Source organism: Halichoerus grypus, chromosome 15 (genome assembly GCF_964656455.1).
Source record: "Halichoerus grypus chromosome 15, mHalGry1.hap1.1, whole genome shotgun sequence".
NCBI lineage: Eukaryota > Metazoa > Chordata > Mammalia > Carnivora > Phocidae > Halichoerus > Halichoerus grypus.
Window position 1 is genome coordinate 46,212,974 of NC_135726.1, and position 24,857 is coordinate 46,237,830.

The 24,857-nt window shown below is 36.7% G+C and overlaps 1 protein-coding gene across 2 annotated transcripts in view; it reads left to right on the plus strand.

Moving 5' to 3' along the window:
* The first annotated feature begins 2,951 nt into the window (after window positions 1-2,951).
* The window catches only part of LOC144378692 (uncharacterized), a 36,977-nt gene continuing 15,071 nt past the window's right edge, over window positions 2,952-24,857 (plus strand). The window contains exons 1-3 of one of the 2 annotated variants that reach the window (XM_036120111.2): window positions 2,952-2,996; window positions 14,873-14,961; window positions 16,431-16,560. In XM_036120111.2, the coding sequence (XP_035976004.2) occupies window positions 14,953-14,961; window positions 16,431-16,560 (139 nt within the window). In that variant the 5' untranslated portion in view covers window positions 2,952-2,996; window positions 14,873-14,952. Of the gene's footprint in view, window positions 2,997-14,872; window positions 14,962-16,430; window positions 16,561-23,607; window positions 23,694-24,857 lie in introns of those variants that run through there. The other variant, XM_036120113.2, reaches the window with a different exon arrangement.

The following is a 24,857-nucleotide window of genomic DNA, read 5'->3' on the forward strand; positions in this document are numbered from 1 at the left end:
GTATAGAGGAGAATTAAAAAAAATTTTTTTAGAGAGCACACACACATTCGCCTGCGCCTGTGTGGGGGAGGGGCAGAGGGAGAGAATGCTCAAGCCAGCTCCCCTGGAGCCTGCTGCAGGTCTCCTTCCCACAACCCATGAGATCATGGCCAGAGCTGAAACCAAGACCTTCATTCTCTCTCCATGAGCCAAGGTCAAATCTTCTTATATATAAAGTTATTTAATTATTTTATTAGTCGATGGCCTCTCAACCTTACCCAATAATGTCCCCATAATAGAAGAGAATGGATGCCCACTTTGCGGGGATGTGCCAGAGGAAATAAGCAGTTAAGCTAGGACTGGCTTTGAAATCATGTTTCTTGACAACGAAAAAAACTGTTGATTTTGCGTTCTTCCCCATAACACGTATATTTGATCCAATAGAAAAATCATGTCTAAATTATTTGCCAGATAAATTGATAACCTTTTTTTCCCGATCAAATTAGTGTCCAAGAAAGAAAGAACTTGACCACCCATCGGGAAGACCTCCCGCTCTTCTGGCAGTCAAACTCCTACAGACACTCTGAAATAAAGGCATGAGAAAAGCACATTTGCGTAACAGATCATCACCACTCACGCAACCACTCTCAATTATGAACACAAAACAAACCAAAACAGCAGAGGTCCCTTCCTCCATCAGACAATCCCACAGTTATGTCTACCAGGCCGCTTCGAGTACGAACCACCTCACACCCAACGGCATGGAGAATCACACCAGGCAGAAATACAACCACACACCCAGCCGCCGAGGGACTCCCAGTCCGCCCGACAACGTCTCCCGTTGTCTCACACACTCCAAAGGGCCTGGCAAGGCACACAGGCGGTCTCTTTGAGTCTGAGGCTCTGTCTGATCCCTGGCTCAGCTCCAGCTCCTCCCCCGCACCTGCCCGCCTGATGGTCCGTCCCACCTTCTCCGGATCGAGTAAGACCCTGGGACAACTCAAAACTGGCAGTCTCAGGCCACAACCCAGGAGCGCGCGCCCGACGCCTGCGCACTGAGCGCAGGCGGGCACTCCCAGAAACACCCGCGGCGCGGCCGTTGCGCGAGCGGGTTTTAGCCGCGGAGTCCAGGAACCTCGCGGAGGGTTAGTAAATCGGCCATCCTAGCGTCCTGGCCGGCCAGCCTACAGCCTTCCCGGAGTTGGACTACATTTCCCAGAGTCACCGCTTCCCCAATGCGGTTTCATTTCCGTTTGTTCGCGCGATTTGGGGACCTCGCGTGGGGAGGACAGCGTCTGTGGAGAAGCTTGGCCCGGCTCCGGCTGGGCGGGCGAACCCGAAATCGGGGCTTGGACCCCGGGCGCCAGATCCTGGATCCTGAACCGCACCTTTTGTCTAGGTGAGGATGTCCGGGATGCCGGGGCGGAAGCGTCGCTGGAATTGCGTGTGTGACGGTCTCCTGCCGTTTTGTGTTGTGAGACAGCCTGCCTGTTATTGGTGTGGGCGAATGGACGTGTGCGACTGTGGTTTTGTGTGTAAGCGTTTAACGTGTGAGGGTGAGTTGTGACTCTGAGAGTGTAGTAATACTGCTGTGACCATGTGTTTGTGACCGCGTGCTTAACTGACTGGGAATGTGCCTATGTGACAGTGTGATTGTGTGTGTACCTCGTATGTGACTGGGGGTTTGCTTGTGACTGTGAGCTGTGTGACAGGGTGTTTGGATGTACTTGGGTCACTTTGAGGTTGTGTATGCGACTGTGTATTGTATTACTGAAGTTTGTCTGACTTTGAGGTGTTACGAGAGTGTTGCTGTGGCACGGTGTTTGTGATCACTTGTTTTTTTGACCTGGTACTTGGTTGTATTTTTCTGATTGGATGGCTGTGTGTATGCCATATGTGTGACTGTTGGGACTGTGAGTGTGCCGCTTTCATGACTGTGTGAAGAGAGTAAAAGTGCTGCTGTGAAAGGGTGTTTTTGGCCATATGTATCCCTGACAGGGTGCTTGGATGTGCTTGAGTGATTGTGTGTATGCTCTGTTTATGATTGAATTTTTTTTTTTTTTTCAAATATTTATTTGTCAGAGAGAGCACAAGCAGGGGGGAGCGGCAGGCAGAGGGAGAAGCAGACTCCCCGCCGAGCAGGGAGCCCGATGCGGGACTCGATCCCAGGACCCTGGGATCATGACCTGAGCTGAAGGCAGACGCTTAACCGACTGAGCCACCCAGGCGTCCCTATGATTGAATTTTGTTTAAGATAAAAGGTGGTCTGAGGTGTAATACTAACTTGGCGATGGTGACTCTGGCTGTGTGACCATGGAAATGTGTGTGACTTTGTGTAGTCATTTGTATATTTTATAGTCTGTGATCTTATGGGAGTTTAGTGAGGTACAGAGATAAAATTGGGTTTTTGTATTTTGGGGGTTCATTCTGGGACTGAGTCTGCCTATGTGTCCTGAGTCCCATGTGGCTTTGTCCTCACAGAACTTGACTTCTTTCTCTTCTGACCTCAGTGGTCCCCCTTCACACATGGCCAGTATTGCTTCATTTCTGTATCCATTCTTAGTTCACACTGGGATTGTAGATGTAGGTTTCCTTTTGGCTTCCAGGTGTCCTCTCACCTTACAGCCTTAAGAATGTTGAATGCAGAAAGGTGACAGGAAGGAAAGAAGTCAGAAGTTTGAGCCCCTGAATGAAGACTGTGAGTACCTTTAGTATTTCACTGCAGGGCTCTATCTCCAGTGGACAGTTTTGAATCCAGCAGTAAATTCTTGCCCAAGACAGCTGTGGTCTTGGACCTTCTTTCTGAGACAAAGTGCAGAACTGTTCTATTCTCCTTCTGACTTTCCTCTTGGGTAAATGAGGGGTAGATTGGGAGGCTGGGTGGGTAAGAGCATGTGTTCTAATTTAGAGTATATCCTAAGAAAGGTCTACTATCTCATGATTCCATTTTCTTTTCCTGAGAGTAGAGCCCAGAGGAGGAAAAAATGGCTGTTATACATTCAAAAGCAAAGTCCAAGGTGAGTAGATGTTTCCTCTGTTTCCCTAAATGCCTTTAGTTTTTCAGGATGTAGGAATCTTTGTTTTCTCTTTGAAATTTCCTAGTTAAGCTTTCTCAAATGATGGAGGTGGCAAGGCAATTTTCTGTAGATTGGGAGCAGGGAATATGTGCAGTTAATTGTGGTAGATACTTCCCAACAGTAGTTAAATTGAGGAAGAATGGATTTGAGACTCATAAAATTAAAAAGGAGATGATATTATGTTATTTCTGACACAGCAGCATTCTTTTTTAACTTTTTCTGTTTGGTAATTTTTTTTTTTAAGACAGAGAGGGACGGTGGGGTGGGGAGGGAGGGGGAGAGGGAGAGAGAGAGAATCTTAAGCAGGCTCCATGCCCAGCTCAGAGCTTGAGGTGGGGCTCAAACTCACGATCCTGAGATCATGACCTGAGCTGAGATCAAGAGCCTGACATTTAACCAACTAAGCCGCTCCAGGTGCCCCTGTTTGGTAATTTTCAAACGTGCACAAAAGTATAATGAACCATCATAGGCCCAACTCAAAAGTTATCACTTGCCAATCTTACTTATTCTGCCTTCAGTTTGAATTCCTTCCTAATTTTCCTTTTGATTTCCTCTTTTGACTTATTTATTTAGAAATATGTTATTTAGTTTTCAGGTATTATGAGGATCTTCCAGAGATCTTTTTGTTACTCATTTCTAATTTCATTCCATTGTGTTCAGAGAATATACTTTTTATGACTTGAATCCTTTAGAATTTATTAAGAGTAGTTTTGTGACCCAAAATGTGTGGTCTTAGTAAATGTTTGGTGTGCACTTGAAAAGACTGTATTCTGCTATTGTTGGGTAGAGAGTTCCATAAATGTCAGCTAGGTAACGTAGGTGTGTAGTCTTGTTGAAATCCTCTGTACCTTTACTGATTTTCTGTCTGTTGCATTTATTTCTTTCTCATAATTTCTGTAAGTTTCTCCTTCATGTATTTTGAAGCTCTGTTATTAGATACATAAAAGTTTCAGGTAATACATCCTGTTGGTGAATTGATCCCTTTATCATTATGAAATGGTCTTCTTTATCCCTGGTAGTACTGACGCTCTGAGCATCTACTTTGTCTTATATTTAATGTTGCCATTCCAACTTTCTTTTCATTAGTGTTATCATGAAATATCTTTTTCTATCCTTTTATTTTTAACCTATTTATGTTCTGTTGTTGGAGTGCATTTCTTGTTGGCTGCATTTAGTTGGATCTTGTGTTTTTATCCCGTTTGACAACTTCTATCTTACAATTAAGTATACAATTTATATTTAGTGTGATCATTGATGTGGTTTGGGTCAAATCCATCGTCTTGTCCCATCTGTTCCCTATTCCCTTTTCCTTCTTTTCTGCCTTCTTTTGAATTGGGAGAGAGAGTTTCAAACTAACAATACCAATATTTTTACTATCTGAATACAGAAAAACAAGACTTCAATAGGATATGACCTATCCTACAGTTAGGCTCATTTGTTTCATCTTGCTTTCTACTTTTAGTGATTGTTTTTCTCCCACTTTGATTTAATTTTATTTTAAAATTATATAAAATATTTACTTATCTCCAAAATCAAAACTATAGAACAAGGTGAATTCAGAGAAGGCCAGTGTTCATTCCTGTCCCCTTCAGCCTGTTTCCTTTTTCTCTGTGTAGATAATAACTACCTGTACTTTTCTTTGGTGTATTCTTCTATTTTTCTTTTAAATGAATATGTTTATGTGTTTGTATGTATACGTATGTACACTTACATGTATGCATGTATTTTTTACATCTCCATTCCTAACTAAAAGAGTATTCTGTGTACACTACACTACACCTTTTTCTTCCCTCACATGTTTAATGTATCCTGGAGATCATTCTTAGCAGCCTACAGACATTATTCTTACCCTGTTTTATAATTATCTATTCTGTTGTGTGGGTGTAAGAGTTTATTCACCTAGTCTTCCATGAGTGGGCATTTGAGTTTTTCCCCCAGTATTTTGCCATTATATAATATAGCAATCAATAACAGTGTATATGGTTTCTATTTGTAGATGTTTATCTTTGGGGTAAATTTCTAGAAGTGGCTTACTTTTAGTTTATTTTAATGTTTCTGATATAAATTCTACCTGAATCACAACTCTTGAGTAATAATAAAATGGGTGCATTTCCTTATTTTTCCCCTTCCCCATCTTTTTCTCCATTACCCAAGTTAAAAAAAAAAAAAAGAAAAGAAAAGGTCTTAGAGTTTATCTTTTTATTGTTATTCTTTTTTCTCAGAATTTATTGAGACTTTTTTTAACCGTTGCATGTCCTTTTTTTAAATTTCAGAAAACTATTATTTCCTTGTTTTCTGATATCAAAGTAGTGCATGTTTGTTGGTATGACTTAGAAAATACAAAAAAAATGATGAAGAAAATAACAGTTACTCAAAAAACCTCCTTAGACTGAATCATGGTTCATATTTGGAATCTATCTTTCAAGTCCTTTTTTTTAACTTCTTATAGAAAAATTCAAACATGTATGAAACTAAAAAGTATAATGCTTCCCCATGTACCCTGCCCATCCCTAAGCTTCAACAAATATCAATTTATAACTAAACATGTTTCGTCTATAGATCCACTACTCCCTCTCACCACCAAAAAAATGGATTATTTTGAAGTAAATTCCAGATATGTATTTCATCCACAAATATTTTATGTGTATCTAAGATAAGAACTTTTTACTTAAAAAACTTAACCATGGGGCCCCTGGGTGGTTTAGTTGGCTAAATGTCTGACTCTTGGTTTCAGCTGAGGTCATGATCTTGTGGTCGTGGGATTGAGCCCAGTGTCTGGCTCTGAGCTCAGTGTGGAGTCTGCTTCAGATTCTCTCTCTCTCTCTCTCCCCACTGCTCGCATGCACTCTCTCTCTCAAATAAATAAATCAAATCTTAAAAAAAAAAAAACCACAATATCATCATTATAAAAAAACCCACCTTTAATACTTTCTTAATGTTATGAAATAGCAAGTCAGTGTTCACATTTCTCCCATTGTCCATAAATATTTGTTAGAATTAAGATCCAAACAGTGTCGATTTAGTGTAATAGTGTGATATATTTCTTAATCTTTCTTTCTCTTTTCTTGCAGTTTATTTGTTCCAGAAACAGTTTTCTTCAGAGTTACCTGTATTCTGGATTTTGTTGATTGTATATGTGTGGTGTCATTTTACATGTTCCTGTATTTCTTCTAAACTGGTATTTAATTCTAGAGGCTTGATCAGGTTCAGGTTTTTTTGTGGTTTTGCTTGTTTGCTTTGCACTAATCTTTCATACATAATAGTGTGTGCTGCATAACATTTGGTTGTTTTCCTTTATGTGATATTAGCAGCCATTGTATCTTTACTTGGAATTTATTATTTTATCAGAGTTACAAAATGATATTCTAGTTCTCTTATTTCTTATGTAATTATTAGTTGGAATACTTCTGTAAAGGGAACCATCCTTTCATCAGCGTCTTGGTTACTCTGAAGTATAGCACCTGTAAAAAAGGTAGAATAAAAGCTTGCTTTTACTCATTTTTCAGCATCTTCCAAAGTTTATCCTAAGTTGTCCTTTTAAATTATTATCATGAACTTGAAGATTTAAATATATTTGATAAGTTTCAGTCCATAGCAGTTACTGTTCTTATTAATACTCAGATTGTTCATCTTTGATCTGTGGGATCCTCTTTACTCCCTCTGATTTGGCTTGGATTCTGTGGCCCTGGTCCTTGAAGTGGGTGAAGCCTTTTGTCTGGTACTCTGTTGGCAGTGAAATGATTCCCTACATCTGTGCTGATCCATCTGACCCTCTTTAGGTACTGTTCCATGAGGGAACATAGAACTGTGGGGGAGCCATTGCTTTCTTTGGGTTAGCCTCTTTTTGTACTAAGTGATTAGTAAGTGATTAAAAGCTTGACTGTTACTTTCATTTTGGCTTGTCTTAGTTTTTCTGACAACTGATAGTTCAGCTCTTTTCAGCTCATCTTTTGACAGTTTGGTGTGGTATTCTTGACAGTTGGGTGTGGTATCAGTTTTGTCAAGGTACTTGATAGTGATGTATATAAATCCTCTATCATTACTGCCATTTTATCTACTTGTTTTGTTAGTTGCTGAGAGAAAGATGTTAAAATTTCCAAATCTGACTGTGGATTTGTCCATTTCTTCCTTTAGTTCTTTTAGTTTTTGCTTCATATATTTTGGTGCTTTGTTGTTAAATCTCTACACATTTAGGATTTCTGTGTCTTCTTGATGAATATATCCTCTTTGTTTCTTGTACTAGTCTTTGTCTTGATCTCTGTTTTGTATTAATACAAGTACATAGGCTTTCTTTTGCTTAGTATTTGTATGGGTATATCTTCCTCCACCATTTTACGTTCTTCTTTGTTTTTTAAGTTTTTATTTAAATTCCAGTTAGTTAACATACAGTGTAATATTAGTTTCAGGTGTACAATATAGTGATTCAACACTTCCATACAACACCTGATGCTCATTTTGGCAAGTGCCCTCCTTAATTCTCCATCACCTATTTTATCAGTCTCCCCACCCACCTCACTTCTGGTAACCATCAGTTTGTTCTTTACACTTAAGAGTCTCTTTCTTGGTTTGCCTTCCTCTTTTTGTTCCCCTTTGTTTGTTTGTTTTGTATCTTAAATTCCACATATGAGTGAAATCATATGGTATTTTTCTTTCTCTGACTGACTTATTTCGCTTAGGATAATACTCTCTAGCTCCATCCATGTTGTTGCAGATGGCAAGATATCATTCTTTTTGTGGCTGAGTAATATTCCATTGTGTATATATACCACATCTTTATCCATTCATCAGTCGATGGATACTTGGGCTATTTCCATAATTTGGCTATTATAAAACATCAGGGTGCATGTATCCCTTTGAATTAGTATTTTTGTGTTCTTTGGGTAAATATCTAGTAGTGCAATTGCAAAAGTCATAGGTAGTCCTATTTTTAACTTTCTGAGGAACCTCCACACTGTTTTCCAGAGTGGCTACACTAGTTTGCATTCCCACCAACAGTGCACAAGTGTTCCCCTTTAACCACATCCTAGCCACCACCTGTTGTTTCTAGTATTGTTGATGTTAGCCATTCTGACAGGTATGAGGTGATATGTCATTGTAGTTTTGATTTGTATTTCCCTGATGATCAGTGATATTGAGCATCTTTTCATGTGTCTGTTGTCTTATATTAATACAGGTACACAGGTTTTCTTATGCTTAGTATTTGTATGGTATATCTTCCTCCACAACTTTACCTATCTGTGTCTTTATATTTAAAGTACATTTCTTGTAAAGAACATATAGTTGAAACTTACTTTTTTTTTGTTGTCTTGACATTGTCTTTTAATTGGAATGGTTGGACTATTTACCTTTAAAGGAATTAGCATTTAGTTTAATCCCTGCTGTGGACAGGAGCTCCCCAAATATCTGTTAAGGAGTGCTTGACACATTTTACAGTTAGTTCATTTAAATTTCCTTGTGTCTTTGGCTCTGTGATGAATTTAAAGGAAACCATGATTTTTTTTTATCTTATCTGAAGTATTTTTGGTTGTTAAAATGGGCACAATTATATATTGAACTTTCCACATCTGGAAGAAGTAGAATTTTTAATTAAATGTTTATTGAATAGCTATATCATTGATTCTTTGTAGGGGCAATGGTTCTCCCTAGAGGATGTTTTAGAAATACATCTGTGTGCTTTTGAATGTTAAAATAACTGAGTTGAAGGTGAGGTCGTCTAGCTATTAAAGGACTGACATGATGGATCTTGATTATAGGGTAGATGGTTTTTCTATAAAGGGATAGACAGTAAATACTAAGATTTCTGGGCCAGATGGTCTCCATTGGTTATTTGACTCTGCCACTGTCGCGTGAAAGTAGGCAAAGATAATTTATAAACAATTGAATGTAGATGCGTTCCAATAAAGCTTTATTTACAAAAACAGTTGGCGGGCAGTAGCTTGCTAACTTCTAATCTAGATGCTCTGCAGTACACAGCAAATAATTGTTCTATGACCTGCAAAATGAAGACCATACCTGGGGAAAAAATGTGTTTATAATAACCTGGGTCTAGAACTTCTCACATAAAGCATTATTTTTGCATGATTTTTACAAACTGCTTAATTTATCTATGTTACTATTACTGCATGGTTTTACTCTTAGTCTTCCAGGAATGCTTGAGAATGATTGAGAAAAGACTGTACTTTTATTCAGAAATTTACTGTGACTTTTAAAGTCACAGCCCTGATGGTAACACTGCTTGTGATATTTTCCTTACCAGTATACTTGTAGAAGCCTACATTTGTAGATAATGAATTTCATTGAGTCTATACATACCCAAACACATCACACACACACATACATACATATACACATATATAGACTTTATTTCAAAATGTCAAATATAAGTAAAAGTTGTCAACAATACTTAGTTGAAGACTTCTGGGAAAGATGCCAGAGTAGGAGGGCCCTAAGCTCACCTTGTCTCATGGATACAAACTAGATAACACCCACATCAGTGTAAATAACCTAGAAAATGACCTGAAGACTGGCAGAACAGACCCTCCACAGCTAAATGTAAGGAATAGGCCACATTGAAGAGGGTAGGAGGGTAGGGATTCAGTTGGGAGCTAAATGGACCCACAGGACTGTCTACGGAACAGAGGGACTCTACAGGCATGTAGAGGGGAAAACAAACAGATCCCCACACCAAGCACCCCAGGCATGGGAGCCCTTACCGGGAGATGAATCCCCGTAGGATTTGGCTACCGCCCCTTCCCCTCTGCCCCTCCCTCCACTCACTCTTGTGCAGGTGCGTAATCTCTCTCTAAAATAAATAAAATCTTTTTTTTTAAAATTTTTTTAAAGATTTTATTTATTTGACAGAGAGACAGCGAGAGAGGGAACGCGAGCAGGGGGAGTGGGAGAGGGAGAAGCAGGCTCCCCGCTGAGCAGGGAGCCCAATGCGGGGCTCGATCCCAGGACCCTGGGATCAGGACCTGAGCCGAAGGCAGACGCTTAACCGACTGAGCCACCCGGGTGCCCCAGTCTTTTTTTTTTTTTTAAGTGAAGGGATAGAAAAGCAGTTGTCATACAAATGGAAGTGAAAAGAACACCGGGGTAGTAATACTTAATAGGACAAAATAGACATTAAAACAACAAAGACTGTAACAAGAGACAAAGGACACTAATGATAAAAGGAACAATCCAACAAGAATATATACCAGTTGTAAATACTTATGCACCAAACTTGGGGATACCCAAATACATAAAGCAGCTAATAACAAACGTAAAGGAAAAGGAAGTAATTGATAGTAATACAGTAATAGGAGACTTTACCATCCCACTTAAATCAATAGATCATCCAAAAGAAAACCAACAAGGAAACAGTGGCTTTGAAAGACACATTGGACCAGATGGATCAAATGATACATTCAGAACATTCCATCCTAAAACAGCAGAATATACTTCTTTTCAAGTGCACAAGGAGTATTCTCCAGAATAGATCACATACTAGGCCCCAAAACAAGTCTCAACAAATTAAAAAGATTGAAGTCATACCATGCAATTTTTCTAACCGCAATGCTATTAAACTAAATATCAACCATAGGAAAAAAATCTGGAAATACCACAAATATGTGGAGATTAGATAACATGCTACTAAACAATGGATGGGTCAAGCAAGAAATCAAAGAGGAAATAAAAAAAACACATGGGGACAAATGAAAATGAAAATACAATGATCCAAAATCTTTGTGATGCAGCAAAAGCTGTTCTAAGAGGGAAGTTATAGCAATACAGGCCTAACTCAAGAAGCAAGAAGAATCTTAAATAAAAAACCTAAGTTACACCTAACACAGCTAGAAAAAGAACAAACAAAGCCAGTAGAAGGAAGGAAATAATAAAGATTAGAACACAAATAAATGAAATAGAAACTAAAAAAATCAATAGAACAGATCAATGAAACTAGAAGCTGGTTCTTTGAAAAGATCAACAAAACTAATAAACATTTAGACTCATCAGAAAGAAAAAAATGAGAAGACTCAACAAAATCGGAAATGAAAGAGGAGAAATAACTGACACCATAGAAATACAAAGAAGTGTAAGAGAACATTATGAAAAATTATATGCCAACAAATTGGACAACCTAGAAGAAATTGAGAAATTCCTAGAAACATAAAACCTCCCAAAACTGAATCAGGAAGAAACAAAATTTGAATAGACCCAATTACTAACAATGAAATTGAATCAGTAATCAAAAAATTCCCAACAAACAAGTCCAGGACCAGATGGCTTCACAGGTAAATTCTACCAAACATTTAAAGAAGAGTTAATACCTGTTCTTCTTAAACTACCCCAAAACACAGAAGAGGAAGGAAAACTTCCAAATTCATTCTATGAGGCCAGCATTACCCTGATACCAAAACCAGATAAAGACACCATTAAAAAAAAAAGAGAACTACAGGCTAATATTTCTGTTGAACATAGATGTAAAATTCAACAAAATACTAGCAAACTGGATCCAACAATACATTAGAAAAATCATTCACCGTGATCAAGTGGGATTTATTCCTGGGATTCAAGGATTGTTCAATATTCACAAATTAATCAGTGTCATACATCACATCAGTAAGACCAAGGATGAAAACCATATAATCATTTCAATAGACGCAGAAAAAGCATCTGACAAAATACAACACCCATTCATGTTAAAAACCCTCAACAAAGTAGGGTTAGAGGGAATAATACTTAACGTAATAAAGGCCAAACGTGAAAAACCCACACCTAACATCATACTCAATGGCAAAAACTGGGAGCTTTTCCCATGAGATCAGGAATAAGATAAGGATGTTCGCTCTCATCACTTTCATTCAACATAGTACTGGAAGTCCTAGCCACAGCAGTCAGACAACAAAAAGAAATAAAAGACATCCAAATTGGCAAGGAAGAAGTAAAACTTTCACTATTTACAGATGACATGGTATATATAGAAAACCTGGAAGACTCCACCAAAAAATTACTAGAACTGATAAGTGAGTTTAGTAAAGTCACAGGATACAAAATCAATATACAGAAATCTGTTGCATTTCTGTACACTAATAATGAAGCAGCAGAAAGGGAAGAAAACAGTCCCATTTACAACTGCACCAAAATGAATAAAATATCTAGGAAAAACCTTCACCAAGGAGGTGACAGATCTGTACCCTGAAAACTTAAAATTGATGAAAGAAATTGAAGACAACACAGATGGAAAGATATTCCATGCTCATGAATTGGAAGCACAAATATTGTTAAGGTGTCCATACTGTCCAGAGCAATCTACAGATTTTTAAAAAAGATTTATTTTTTATTTGAGAGAGTACACAAGCTGGAGGGGGGCAGAGGGAGAGGGAGAGAGAGAATCCTCAAGCAGACTCCCCACTGAGCATGGAGCCTGATTTGGGGCTCCACCCAGGACTTTAGATCATGACCTGAGCCAAAATCAAGAGTCGTACGCTCAACCGACTGAGCCACCTGCCCGACTGGGCCACCCAGCCACCCAACATCCCCAATCTACAGATTTAATGCAATCCCTATCAAAATACCAACAGCATTTTTCACAGAACTAGATTATAAATTATAAACTAGATTATAAATCCTCAGATTTATAAGGAACCACAAAAGACCTCCATTAGCCAAAGCAATCTTGAGAAAGAAGAACAAAGCTGGAGGTATCACAATTCTGGATTTCAATATATACTACAAAGCTGTAGTAATCTACATAGTGTGATACTGGCAGAAAAACGACATCAGTGGAACAGAATAGAGGGCCCAGATATAAACCCACGATTATATGTTCAATTAGTCTTTGACAAAGGAGGCAAGAATATGCAATGGAAAAAGTCTCTTCAACAAATGGTGCTTGGAAAATTGGACAGCTGCATACAAAAGAATGAAACTGGACCACTGTCTTACATCATACACAGAAATTTAAAAATCAGTTAAGAACCTAAATGTGAGACCTGAAACCGTAAAAATCATAGAAGAGAGCACAGACAATAATTACTCTGACATCAGCCGTAGCAACACATTTTTAAATGTTTCCTGAGACAGGGGAAACAAAAGCCAAAATAAAATATTGAGATTACTTCAAAATAAAAAGTTTCTGTATAGCCAAGGAAACACTTACCAAAACTAAAAGACAGTCTACTGAATGTGAGAAGATATTTGCAAATGACATATCCAATAAAGGGTTAGTATCCAAAATGTATGAAGAACTTAAACTTAATCCAACAGAAAAACTGAATAGTCTGATTAAAAAATGGTCATAAGACATGAACAGACATTTCTCCGAAGAAGACTTACAGATGGCGAACAGACACATGAAGAGATGCTCATCATCAGGGAAATGCAAATCAAAACCACACTGAGATATCACCTCACACCTGTCAGAATGGCTAAAATCAAAAACAGCGAGGATGTGGAGAAAAAGGAACCCTCGTGCACTGTTGGTGGGAATGCAAACTGGTGCAGCCACTCTGGAAAACAGTATGGAGGTTCCTTAAAAAGTTACAAATAGAACTACCCTACAATCCAGACTCTTAATCTTAGGAAACAAACTGAGGGGGGGGATGGGGTGGCTGAGTAAAGGACGTTGGGGAGGGTATGTGTTGTGGTGAGCTCTGGGTGTTGTGTAAGACTGATGAATCACAGACCTATACCCCTGAAACAAATAATACATTATATGTTCATTAAAAAAATAATAATAATAATGAACTACCCTATGATCCAGCAATCGCAAAACTGGGTATTTACCCAAAGAATACCAAAACACTGATTTAAAGGGATACATGTACTCCTATATTTATAGCAGCATTATTTACAATAGCCAAGATACTACCATATTATCCAGTAATTCCACTACTGGTATTTACCCAAAGAATATGAAAACACTAATTTGACAAGATATATGCACCCCTAGGTTTAGTGCAGCATTATTAATAATAGCCAAATTATGGAAACAGCCCAAGTGTCCATTGATAGATGAATGGATAAAGAAGAGGTGGTATATGTACATATATATAAAATGGAATATTACTCAGCCGTTAAGAAAGAATGAAATATTGCCATTTACAACAACATGGATGGATTTAGAGAGTATAATGCTAAATGAAATTAGTCAGAGAAAGGCAAATACTGTATGATTTCACTCAGTGGAATTTAAGAAACAAAACAAAGAAGAAAAGAGACAAACCAAGAAACAGGCTCTTAACTATAGAGAACAAACTGTTGGTTATTAGAGGTGAGGTGGGTGGGATTATGTGTGAAGTAGGTGAAGGGGATTAAGAGTACACTTACCATGATGAGCACGGAGTAATATATAGAATTGTTTAATCAGTATATTGTACATTTGAAACTAATATAACACTTATGTTAAACAGTTATACTGGAATTAAAATTTTAAAAATAGAACTTAAAAAAATGCTTACCTGAATGTTGTCATCTTATAAATCTGAATTTTTGTAAATAGTTGTAAGCATAAGTGTTTAATTAGTTGTGCCTTTTAATTTGTGTAACAGTTGGTCATTATCTGTTTTTGGCATAATGTATATAAATGTGTCATATTATCTATATATTTTATTTCAGAAATGGTAGAGAAATTGTTGTAAATATTATGTTTTTGTATATAGAGAGCATTGAGTTTGATCAGGGTAATAACCACCACCTGTATTTCTCCCACACAGTATCTTTTGGTGATGGGAGCAAGAGACAGAAGAGGAGAGCAAGAAAGACAATTCTAACTTACTTATTTGGAACGTTGCAAAAAGCATGGTCTCATGGTTCTGTTTTCTTCTCTCCAGCTCTGCCTTTTTCAGGCTCTGTGCTTCTCTAAGCTAGGAACCCAGAGGAGGATTGATCATTTCTTACAGCGCTAAAAACCATGGCTCAGGTAAATTGGTGTTTTTTTGTGCTCTAGTCACTTTTTTTTTTTTAAGATTTTATTTATTTATTTGACAGAGACACAGCAAGAACAGGAACACAAGCAGGGGGAGTGGGAGAGGGAGAAGCAGGCTTCCTGCCGAGCAGGGAGCCCGATGCGGGGCTCAGTCCCAGGACCCTGGGATCATGACCTGAGCGAAAGGCAGACGCTTAATGACTGAGCTACCCAGGCACCCCTTTAGTCACTTTTTTACAGAGTATGTGTATGTTTGCGTTCCTTATTTCTGAAATTTCCTTCCTAACTGATCCCACTCAAGAATGTGCTCCCCAGCATTTCATTCTTATAAGTGATAAGAGTCTTCCCCCAGTTTGTCTAATTTAACCTAACATAATTATTCAAAAATATTTTGAGCATCTCTGACTAGGAGCACTGATATGACAAAAGCAGATTCCCTGATTTTATAAGATAGAGAAGTTTGTTAAATCGCACCACACATGAGAAAACTTTGAACTTTTCTTTAGACCTCAGTTTCCTGGTTAGACAATATTATTAGTTTTGACTGGACTCAGTCTCCATACCTGGCAAAAGCTTATGTTTTGTGAGCTTTTAAGATTGATTAGGAACATGATTAGAGACTGAGAGAGATCAGGGATCTTCCCTGGGAATCCATAATTAACATAAAGCAATAATATAGATAATTTTGAGAGTCAACATTATGAGTTAATCTTGTATGCATAAGTTTAGATATATCCTTCTTATCTTTTTGTTGCTTAGAACAAGGAAAAGGTACATTTATAAGTGATAAATAGTAACAAGAAAGATCATCATTCACATGCAAAAGTTGTTGAAAATTGTAAACTCCCAAAAGTGAGAAATGCTTATGAGATTTTAGTAAGTCAGACATATTCATTATATGGAGCTATTTTGCAGCCTATTAAAAATATATACTAAATTATTGGTGAGGAAAATGCTTATGATATATTCTGATATGATGATGAACTGAGATTTCAATCAATTCTTTAATTTTATACAAATCTTATAAGGTACAGATTTTATAAGATTTTGCAGAAAAACTTCCTCAGTTATTTTTCTTATTTCTTAGAGAATAAGAGAAACTTGTATTTATTGAGAATGTATGATATACAAGATACAAGCATAATTAAAGAGTGAATATACAGTATTGTACAGGTTGCCTGTGTGTGCTTTTTCTTTTAATTGGGACATTGCATCTTCTTTATTTAAGTTCCAGACTTATCTGTATAATGAAATGTTCTATATACAGGAAATATCTACAGCAACAGGAATAAAAGGAATGTTGGCACGTCAGAAGCATTGATTTCTTTCGTGTCTCATTTATGTCAGTGGCTTTTTGCTGTTTGCTCTGTTGCTTCCTTTATGGAGAGCTCCCCCATCATCTCCCTTCCATTGAAAAAATATTTTCTTTATTTCCACAACTAGTATTATATTTGTTGTTTCAGAGATCAGTGATGTTCAGGGATGTTGCCATTGACTTCTCTCAGGAAGAGTGGGAATACCTGGACTCTGCTCAAAGGGATTTGTATAGAGATGTGATGTTGGAGAACTATAGTAACTTGGTGTCACTAGTAGGTAAGGAAATGTACCCCTAGTATTTAAGGATTTACCTATGGAATGGCTGCTTTCTCTGATTGTTTTTAAGTAATTAACTGAATTGTCTGTTAATATTCTCAAAAGAATGGTTTTAAATTACTGGAAATAGTAGTATTTCAGAGGGCATATATGGCTTCTCCATTCTGCAAATATAATTATCTATCTTCTGTCTGTCCTCCTTCCTGTCTTCCTTGATAATCAAGGAGATAGATTTGAATTCTGAGACACTTGGAATATTGTCAGAAAAAAACAGGCTATGCATTGTTACAATTTAGATCTGCCAAAGGAGCTCAAAATATTTTTTAAAAATAGATGCATAAATGTATGGTTTTTCTGACAAGAGAAGAGCTTATATTATTTATATAGTAATAGGGTAGATCAAGTCAGGTCAACACAATCCATTACAACAAATACATTCTCTTATTTGTGTTTTGTAATTTAATATTACATTTTAAGAACTTTGTATTTTACATTGAATGAATGTGCCAGAACCACCTTTTATTGGAAAAGAGCTCAGGAAGAACGTGTGATTGTCTAAGAAAGTTTATTGTTTTTTTTCCTGTAGACAAGAGACAGCCTATATCAGTTAAAACTTTAACAAGTGATTTTCCAACGTAATGATCACTTTATTCTTTGGACTCTTCAAGTCCCTGGAATGAAACTGTCTCTTGCCCATTCACTCTTTCCTCTGAAGGCTTTATGAAGTTATTGATTGGTATACTGCCTTTCAGAGCCCAGGTCATGTGGAAAAAAAACTTCTGACTTGAAAAGAAAAGCAAGGGCTTTTCAGGACAATCTCTCTAAGGAATCCCACCTAATCCCTATTTCTTCCTTTTGGTCTTTTATGATAGTCCTTCCCACTGCCAAAGGAGGGGCTCTTCCTTTTCTCCAGTGACAACAACCCTTTTATATAAACTTGAGAGTCCATTCCTTTCTAGAGTTTTTGGGTGAAAATTTAGACTTATATCATTTTCTCCCTTCTTTAAAATGTACTCATTCATTCAAGAGCCTATTCTTTGCCAAGGACTGAAGTAGGCATTGGAGAAATGATCTAGATAAGGTTGGTATTCTGCTACATTCTCATGGAAGAAATAAAAGTAAACAAGGAAATAAAAACATATGTGTATTTGTGTGCATATATATGTACATATATACATTTATTTAATAAATATAACAGTTGCAAGTAGTAATGAATATGAATAAAGGTAAAGGATAGGCAAATGAACTAACTGGGGAGTATGGGTGGGCTATTTTAGATAGGTAGATTATTTTTTAAAATTTTTTTTGAGAGAGAGAGAGCATGAGTGGTGGGGGGAGGGACAGAGGAAGAGGGAGAGAAAGAATCTCAAGCAGACTCCTTTCTGAGTGTGGAGCCTGATGCGGGGCTCAGTCTCACAACCCTGAGATCATGACCTGAGCTGAAATCAAGAGTCAGATGCTTAACCACCTGAGCCACCCAGGGGCCCCTAGATAGGAAGATTTTCAAAAACTTCTCTAAGGAGGTAATATTTGAGCGAAGTCTTGACTGATGTAAGGGTATGAGTCAGGCCAGTCTATGGGGGAACAGTATTCCAGGCAGATGGAGTAGTAAGTGAAAGGGCTTGGGGTGGTGTTAACTTAGGAGGAACAGAAAAGCATAATTAAAGAAGAGTGAATGATAGACTAATAAGAAGTAAATATAGTTAAGCAACTCAAGAAAAGGAGTCCACATTTTATTTTATTTTTTGAGGTGGTGCCCTCTGACTTCTGGCCAAAGAAAATGTACATCCTTTCTAAAGGGAAGTAAGAGGGCTTTAGAATTCTCAAAAATTAAGGTCAAGAAAAGAGGAGGGCACAAAGATCATCAAACCTACAAGGAAACAGGTCATAGGTGAGTGATAGATAATCTAAAGAAACAACAGATTACATGGCAAATGATTTCACATATTGGTATTCTTAGATATAAATGTAAAATGTTGGTGAAGTGTTTAAAGAAATAAGCGAAATCACAAAAATGACAAAAAGTAAGAGATTTTCATAAAGGATCTGATATGAAGGAGAACCAGATAGAACATTTCTAAAGGTTCTGGTTAGATCTTTTTTAAAAATAATCATTAATGGATTGATAAATTTGCATGAAAATTGTTTTCTTTATAAAAAGACATGAAGAAAGTAAAAGACATTGGGTGAAGATATTTGCAATTCATATTGACAACAGTAAAATTAATACCTAGGATATAAAAGCTTTTATAGATTGAGAAAAAGGTAAATACTTTTTTTGAAAACTTGGGTAAAAGACATAGGCAATTCAGGAAAAGGAAATAAATCAAGGAAGTGAACGACTTATGCTCTGAAAACTATAAAACATTGATGTAAGAAATTCAAGACAACACAAATGGAAGGATATTCCCTGCTCGTGGATTGGAAAAATTAATAATTGTTAAAATGTCCACACTACCCAAAGCAAACCACAGATTCAGTGCAATACCTAACAAAATACCAATAGTATTTTTCACAATACTAAAACAGTCCTAAAATTTGTATGGAATCACAAAAGACCCGGAATAGCCAACAGAATCTTGAGAAAGAACAAAGCTGGAGGTATAACAATTTCAGATTTCAAGATCTACTACAAAACTGTAGTAAACAAAACAGTATGTACTGGCACAAAATAGACACATAGATCAATGGAACAGAGATCCCAGAAATAAACGCATACATATATCATTAATTAATCTACAGCAAAGACAGCAAGAATATCCAATTGGGGAAAAGAGAGTCTTTTGAATAAATGGTTCTGGAAAAACTGGACAGCTACATGCAAAAGAATGAAAACTACACCACTTTCTTACACCATACACAAAAATAAACTCAAAATGGGTTAAGACCTAAAGGTGAGGCCTGAAATCATAAAACTATAAGAATAGATAGGCAATAATCTCTTGGACATCACTCTTACCAACATATTTATGGATATGTCTTCTCAGGCAAGAGATGCAAAAGCAAAAATAAACTACTGGGACTACATCAAAATAAAAACCTTTTGTACACCAAAGGAAACCCATCATGAGAAGACAACCTACTGAATGGGAGACGGTATTTACAAGTGATACATCTGATAAAGGATTAATATCACTATGTTAAAAAAAAGGAAATACAAATAACCAATAGACATGAAAAAATGCTCAACCTCATTAGCAATCAGGAAATGCAAATTAAAACCACAGTGAGATAATTATTTCACATCCCCTGGAGGGGCAAAAACTAAGTGGTAGTACCAAGTGTTTACAACTTTTGGTGGCAGAAGTTCTATATACTTCATTTTCACAATAGCCAGAAAGTGAAAATGACCCAAATGTCTGTTGACTGATGAATGAGTGAATAAAATTTGGTATAATTTTACAATGGATAATTATTTAGCAATACAGTAGCCAAAATGTGGAAATAACCCAAATGTCCACCAGCTGATGAAAGGATAAATAAAATTTGGTTTATCCTTAAGATAGAATATTATTCAGCAATAAAAAGCAGTACTGATACATGCTACAACATGGATTAACCTTGAAAACATGCTAACTGAAAGAAGCCAGATACAAAGACTATATATTACATGATTCCATTTTTATGAAATGTCTACAATAGATGATCTATAGATAGATCAAGTAGATTAGTGGTTGCCAAGTACATTTGGGGTGGGAGGTGAAGGTGAATGGAGAATGAGAGCAGGGAAATTGGAAATGACTACTAATAGGTATAGGGGTTTTTTTTGAGGTGATAAAAATATAAAATTAGATTGTGGTGATAGTTGCAGAATTTTGTGAGTATCCTAAAACTCATTGAATTGTATACTTTAAATGAATGAACTATAGGTATGTGAATTATATTTGAACAGATCTGTTTTTTTTTTTTTTTTTTAAAGATTTTATTTATTTTGACAGAGAGAGACACAGTGAGAGAGGGAACACAAGCAGGGGGAGTGGCAGAGGGAGAAGCAGGCTTCCCGCAGAGCAGGGAGCCCGATGCGGGGCTCGATCCCAGGACCCTGGGATCATGACCTGAGCCGAAGGCAGACACTTAACGACTGAGCCACCCAGGCGCTCCTGTTTTGTTTTTTTTTAAGTGCTCCATACCTTACTGATGGCAATATTAATTGACATAACCACTTTGAAAAAAAAATGTGGAAATGATTTCCAAATTTGTATGCATAGCTGGGTTCTTTTAAAAATTCCAGATCCCTGGCCACACTTCAGATCAATTAAATCACAATCTCTGGGCATGGGACACAAATATTATTTTATGAAGCTCCTTAGGTTGTTCAAATGTTCAGACATGTTTGGTAACCACTACAATATATTATCTGAGAATTTATTTTTTCTTATTTGAAGGTTCACTCCATTTAACTGCTATTGCTAGTATGCCTGGATTTATTTCTCCCCTATTTTATGTTTTTTTGTTTACTCTTTTAATCTTCTCTGCTTCCTTTTTTATTTCTTAATCAGGATGGATATAGCTTTTTGTTTTAGTTAATTCCATTTCCCCCCTTGTTTAATATGGAAGACCTATACTATTTATATGCCTTTAGTGGTTATCTTTAATTTTTTATCACATATACTGTATTTCTTTTCTTTTTTTTTAAGATTTTATTTATTTATTTGAGAGAGAGGATGAGATAGAGAGAGCATGAGAGGGGGAAGGGTCAGAGGGAGAAGCAGACTCCCTGCTGAGCAGGGAGCCCGATGTGGGACTCAATCCCGGGACTCCAGGATCATAACCTGAGCTGAAGGTAGTCGCCTAACCAACTGAGCCACCCAGGTGCCCTACTGTATTTCTTTTAATATAAATGCAGTTTTGTAGTTTTTATTAATTGCAGTGATGTTTGAAATATATACATATTTAATGAAAATTGACTATTTTATTAATTATTAAATGTATTAATTAATGAATGAAGGCACTCATTCAGTCCACATACAATATTTGTTTGCATACTGCTTTGCAGAAGTCTTTTATTCCCAAGTTTTTATTTAAATTTCAGTTAACATACAGTACAACACTAGTTTCAGTTGTAGAATTTAGTGATTCATCACCCCCATATAACACCCAGGGTTCATCGCAACAAATGCCCTCCTTAATATCCATCACCTATTTAACCCATCCCCCTGCCCACCTCCCCGCCAGAAGCCATCAGCTTGTTCTATATAATTAAGAGTCTGTTTCTTGGTTTGCCTCTTTTTTCCCCCCACTATGTTCATTTGCTTCTTAAATTCCACATGAGTGAAATCATATGGTATTTTTCTTTCTCTGACTTTTTTGCTCAGCATAATACACTCTAGTTCCTTCCACATCATTGCAAATGGCAAGATTTCATTCTATTTGATGGCTGAGTAATATTCTATACACACATACACACACACACATATACACACACCACATCTTCTTTATCCATTTATCAGTTGATGGACGTTTGGGCTGTTTCTGTAATTTGGCTGTTGTTGATAAGCTGCTATAAATATCGGGTGCATGTATCCCTTTGGATCAATATTTTTGTATCTTATGGGTAAATACCTAGTAGTGCAGTTACTGGATCGTAGGGTAGTTCTATTTTTAACTTTTTGAGGAACTTCCATAGGTTTTCCCCAGTGGCTGCACCCATTTGCATTCCCACCAACAGTGCATGAGGGTTCCCCTTTCTCCACATCCTTGCCAACACCTGCTGTTGGGAAAACTGGACAGCAACATGCAAAAGAATGAAACTAGACCACTTCCTTACACCATACACAAAAATAGATTCAAAATCGATTAAAGACCTAAATGTGAGACAAGAAACCATTAAAATCCTAGAGGAAAACATGGGCAATAACCTCTTTGACATCAGCTGTAGCAGCTTCTTAGTAGGTATGTCTCCTGAGGCAAGGGAAACAAAAGCAAGAATAAGCTGTTGGGACTATATCAGAATAAAAACCTTCTGCACAGTGAAGGAAACAATCAACAAAACTAAAAAGCAACCTACAAATGGCAGAAGATATTTGCAAATGACATATCTGATAAGGGGTTAATATCCAAAATATATAAAGAACTTACCAAAATCAACACCCACAAAACGAATAATCCAGTTAAAAAATGGGCAAGAAGACATGAATAAGACATTTTTCCAAAGAAGACATACAGATGGCTAACAGACACATGAAAAGATGCTCAACATCACTCATCATCAGGGAAATACAGATCAAAACTACAATGAGATATTACCTCACACCAGTCAGAATGGCTAAAATTAACAACACAGGAAAACAGAAGTCTTGAATAAATCATATGCCTCAGTCTCACACCTGGGATTTCATGACTAACCAGTTGAAAAATAGAAAGGATTGTGTCTACCTTGAAATAAATTGGAAGCTGTTGTGACAGTGAATTAAGGTTCTATAAAGAGATGAGATATTGACATCTCTTATGTCACAATATCATCATTGTCACAAAATTCTTATCAAGAGCATACCATCAGTGTATACTTTTTTTCTGTACTTTTACAAACACTACATACCTGTGATTCCTGGTGAGTTTAAATATTTCAGGAGTATTTTCTGCCTGTTTTGGTCCTTTAATCATTATCATTATTGTTTGTGTCACTTAATAAATACCTACTTAACAAAGGCTAAAGTTAATGTCTCCTTTGTCCCAGAACAATATAAAGGATATATGAAGGGTCTTAAATGCTTTAACTTTGATTAGTCTTTCCCATCTATTATGTTGTCTGGTTCAATTCTGTTTTCTTTTTAACCCCCAAAATGGGCATTATTTTTGTCTTATAATGACAGTGTTTGCTTATAGATTTATTCACTTGATTATCCTTTTATTTGCACACTATTCCTCCTCTATTATACCTTCCCCCGAGATCATTTTATTTGTCATGAAATACATTAGGGAAGTCCTATTGTTAGTAAATGCTCTGTTTTTATTTTTGTTATTGCAAAGTAACCTTTGTTTCACTTTCATTCCTGCTTGATGACTTAACTGGGTATAGAATTCTATACTGACAATTATTTTTTTCTCAGCACTCTGAAGATATTATTCCACTGTCTTCTGGCTTCTATTGTGCTCTTGAGAAGTCTGCCTTCTGTCTCATTATTGTTCCTTTTGTAAGTAATCTGTATTTTCTCTCTGGCTGCTTTTAAGATTTTTTCTTAAGATTTTAATATAATTGATTATATTGTTTTATTTCTAGAACTTTGATATTTTCTTCCTCCCCTAGATCTTACCTTTTTTTTTTTTTTGCTTCTGTTTAGTTCCTTTCTCATGGTTTTGACTTTATAATTTACATTTTCATATATTTCAATCATTTATATTATATATATATCTTTCAACATTCAATAATTGTAGAGAACAGGTCTAATTCTGCAGCTTCTTACATTCATGTGGGCTCCTATGTAAATCATTTTTTTCTTCCTTTTCATTGAGAGCCTAGGCCAAGACTGAAATGTTTCTTGTAATTTCCTTTGAGGTCCCGTGGATTTTACCAATGTTGGTTCATGAGATTGACTTAGTGTTCTTGAGCTCTCATTGTCTAAGTTTGTTATTTTAGTTAACTATGTAAAATGACTTGGGTGTATTTCCAAATTTTTGTATGTTCAACAATTATGTATGATTGGAATTGTGTGTTCTTTAATGGCTTGGATAATCTTGCCAGTGATACCATCAATCATTGGTATCAATGGCCTTTTAGGAGCATAGACATTGAATTCAAATTTAAAATTCTTATTTTTTTTTTTTTTTAAGATTTTATTTATTTATTTGACAGAGAGAGAGACAGCGAGAGAAGGAACACAAGTAGGGGGAGTGGGAGAGGGAGAAGCAGCCTGATGTGGGGCTCGATCCCAGGATCCTGGGATCATGACCTGAGCCAAAGGCAGCCGCTTAACCAACTGAGCCACCCAGGTGCCCCCAAAAATTCTTATGTGGTTATTGATGTATTCTCAGATTTTCTTTCTTCGTGGATCATTTTTTATTAATTTCATCCATTTTATTTAGTTTTTCTGATTTACTGTTGAGTTACGTATAGGTTTTTCTCATAAGCACTTTTCTTGATTTTGGGGATTTATGTTATTCTTTTTCCTTTTCAATGTTTTGGATTTGTGCCCAATCTGATTTTTTCCCCCAACATGTCATATTTTTGTATCATTTACTTAATTTGGAAGGAATGAATGGACTTATAGCCATTTCTGTTCTTTCTAAATTCTGGTTTACTCATTTTCTCATTTTTAGGTAGCTAATTCTTGTTTTGTTTTGTTTCTTCCTCTTCTTGA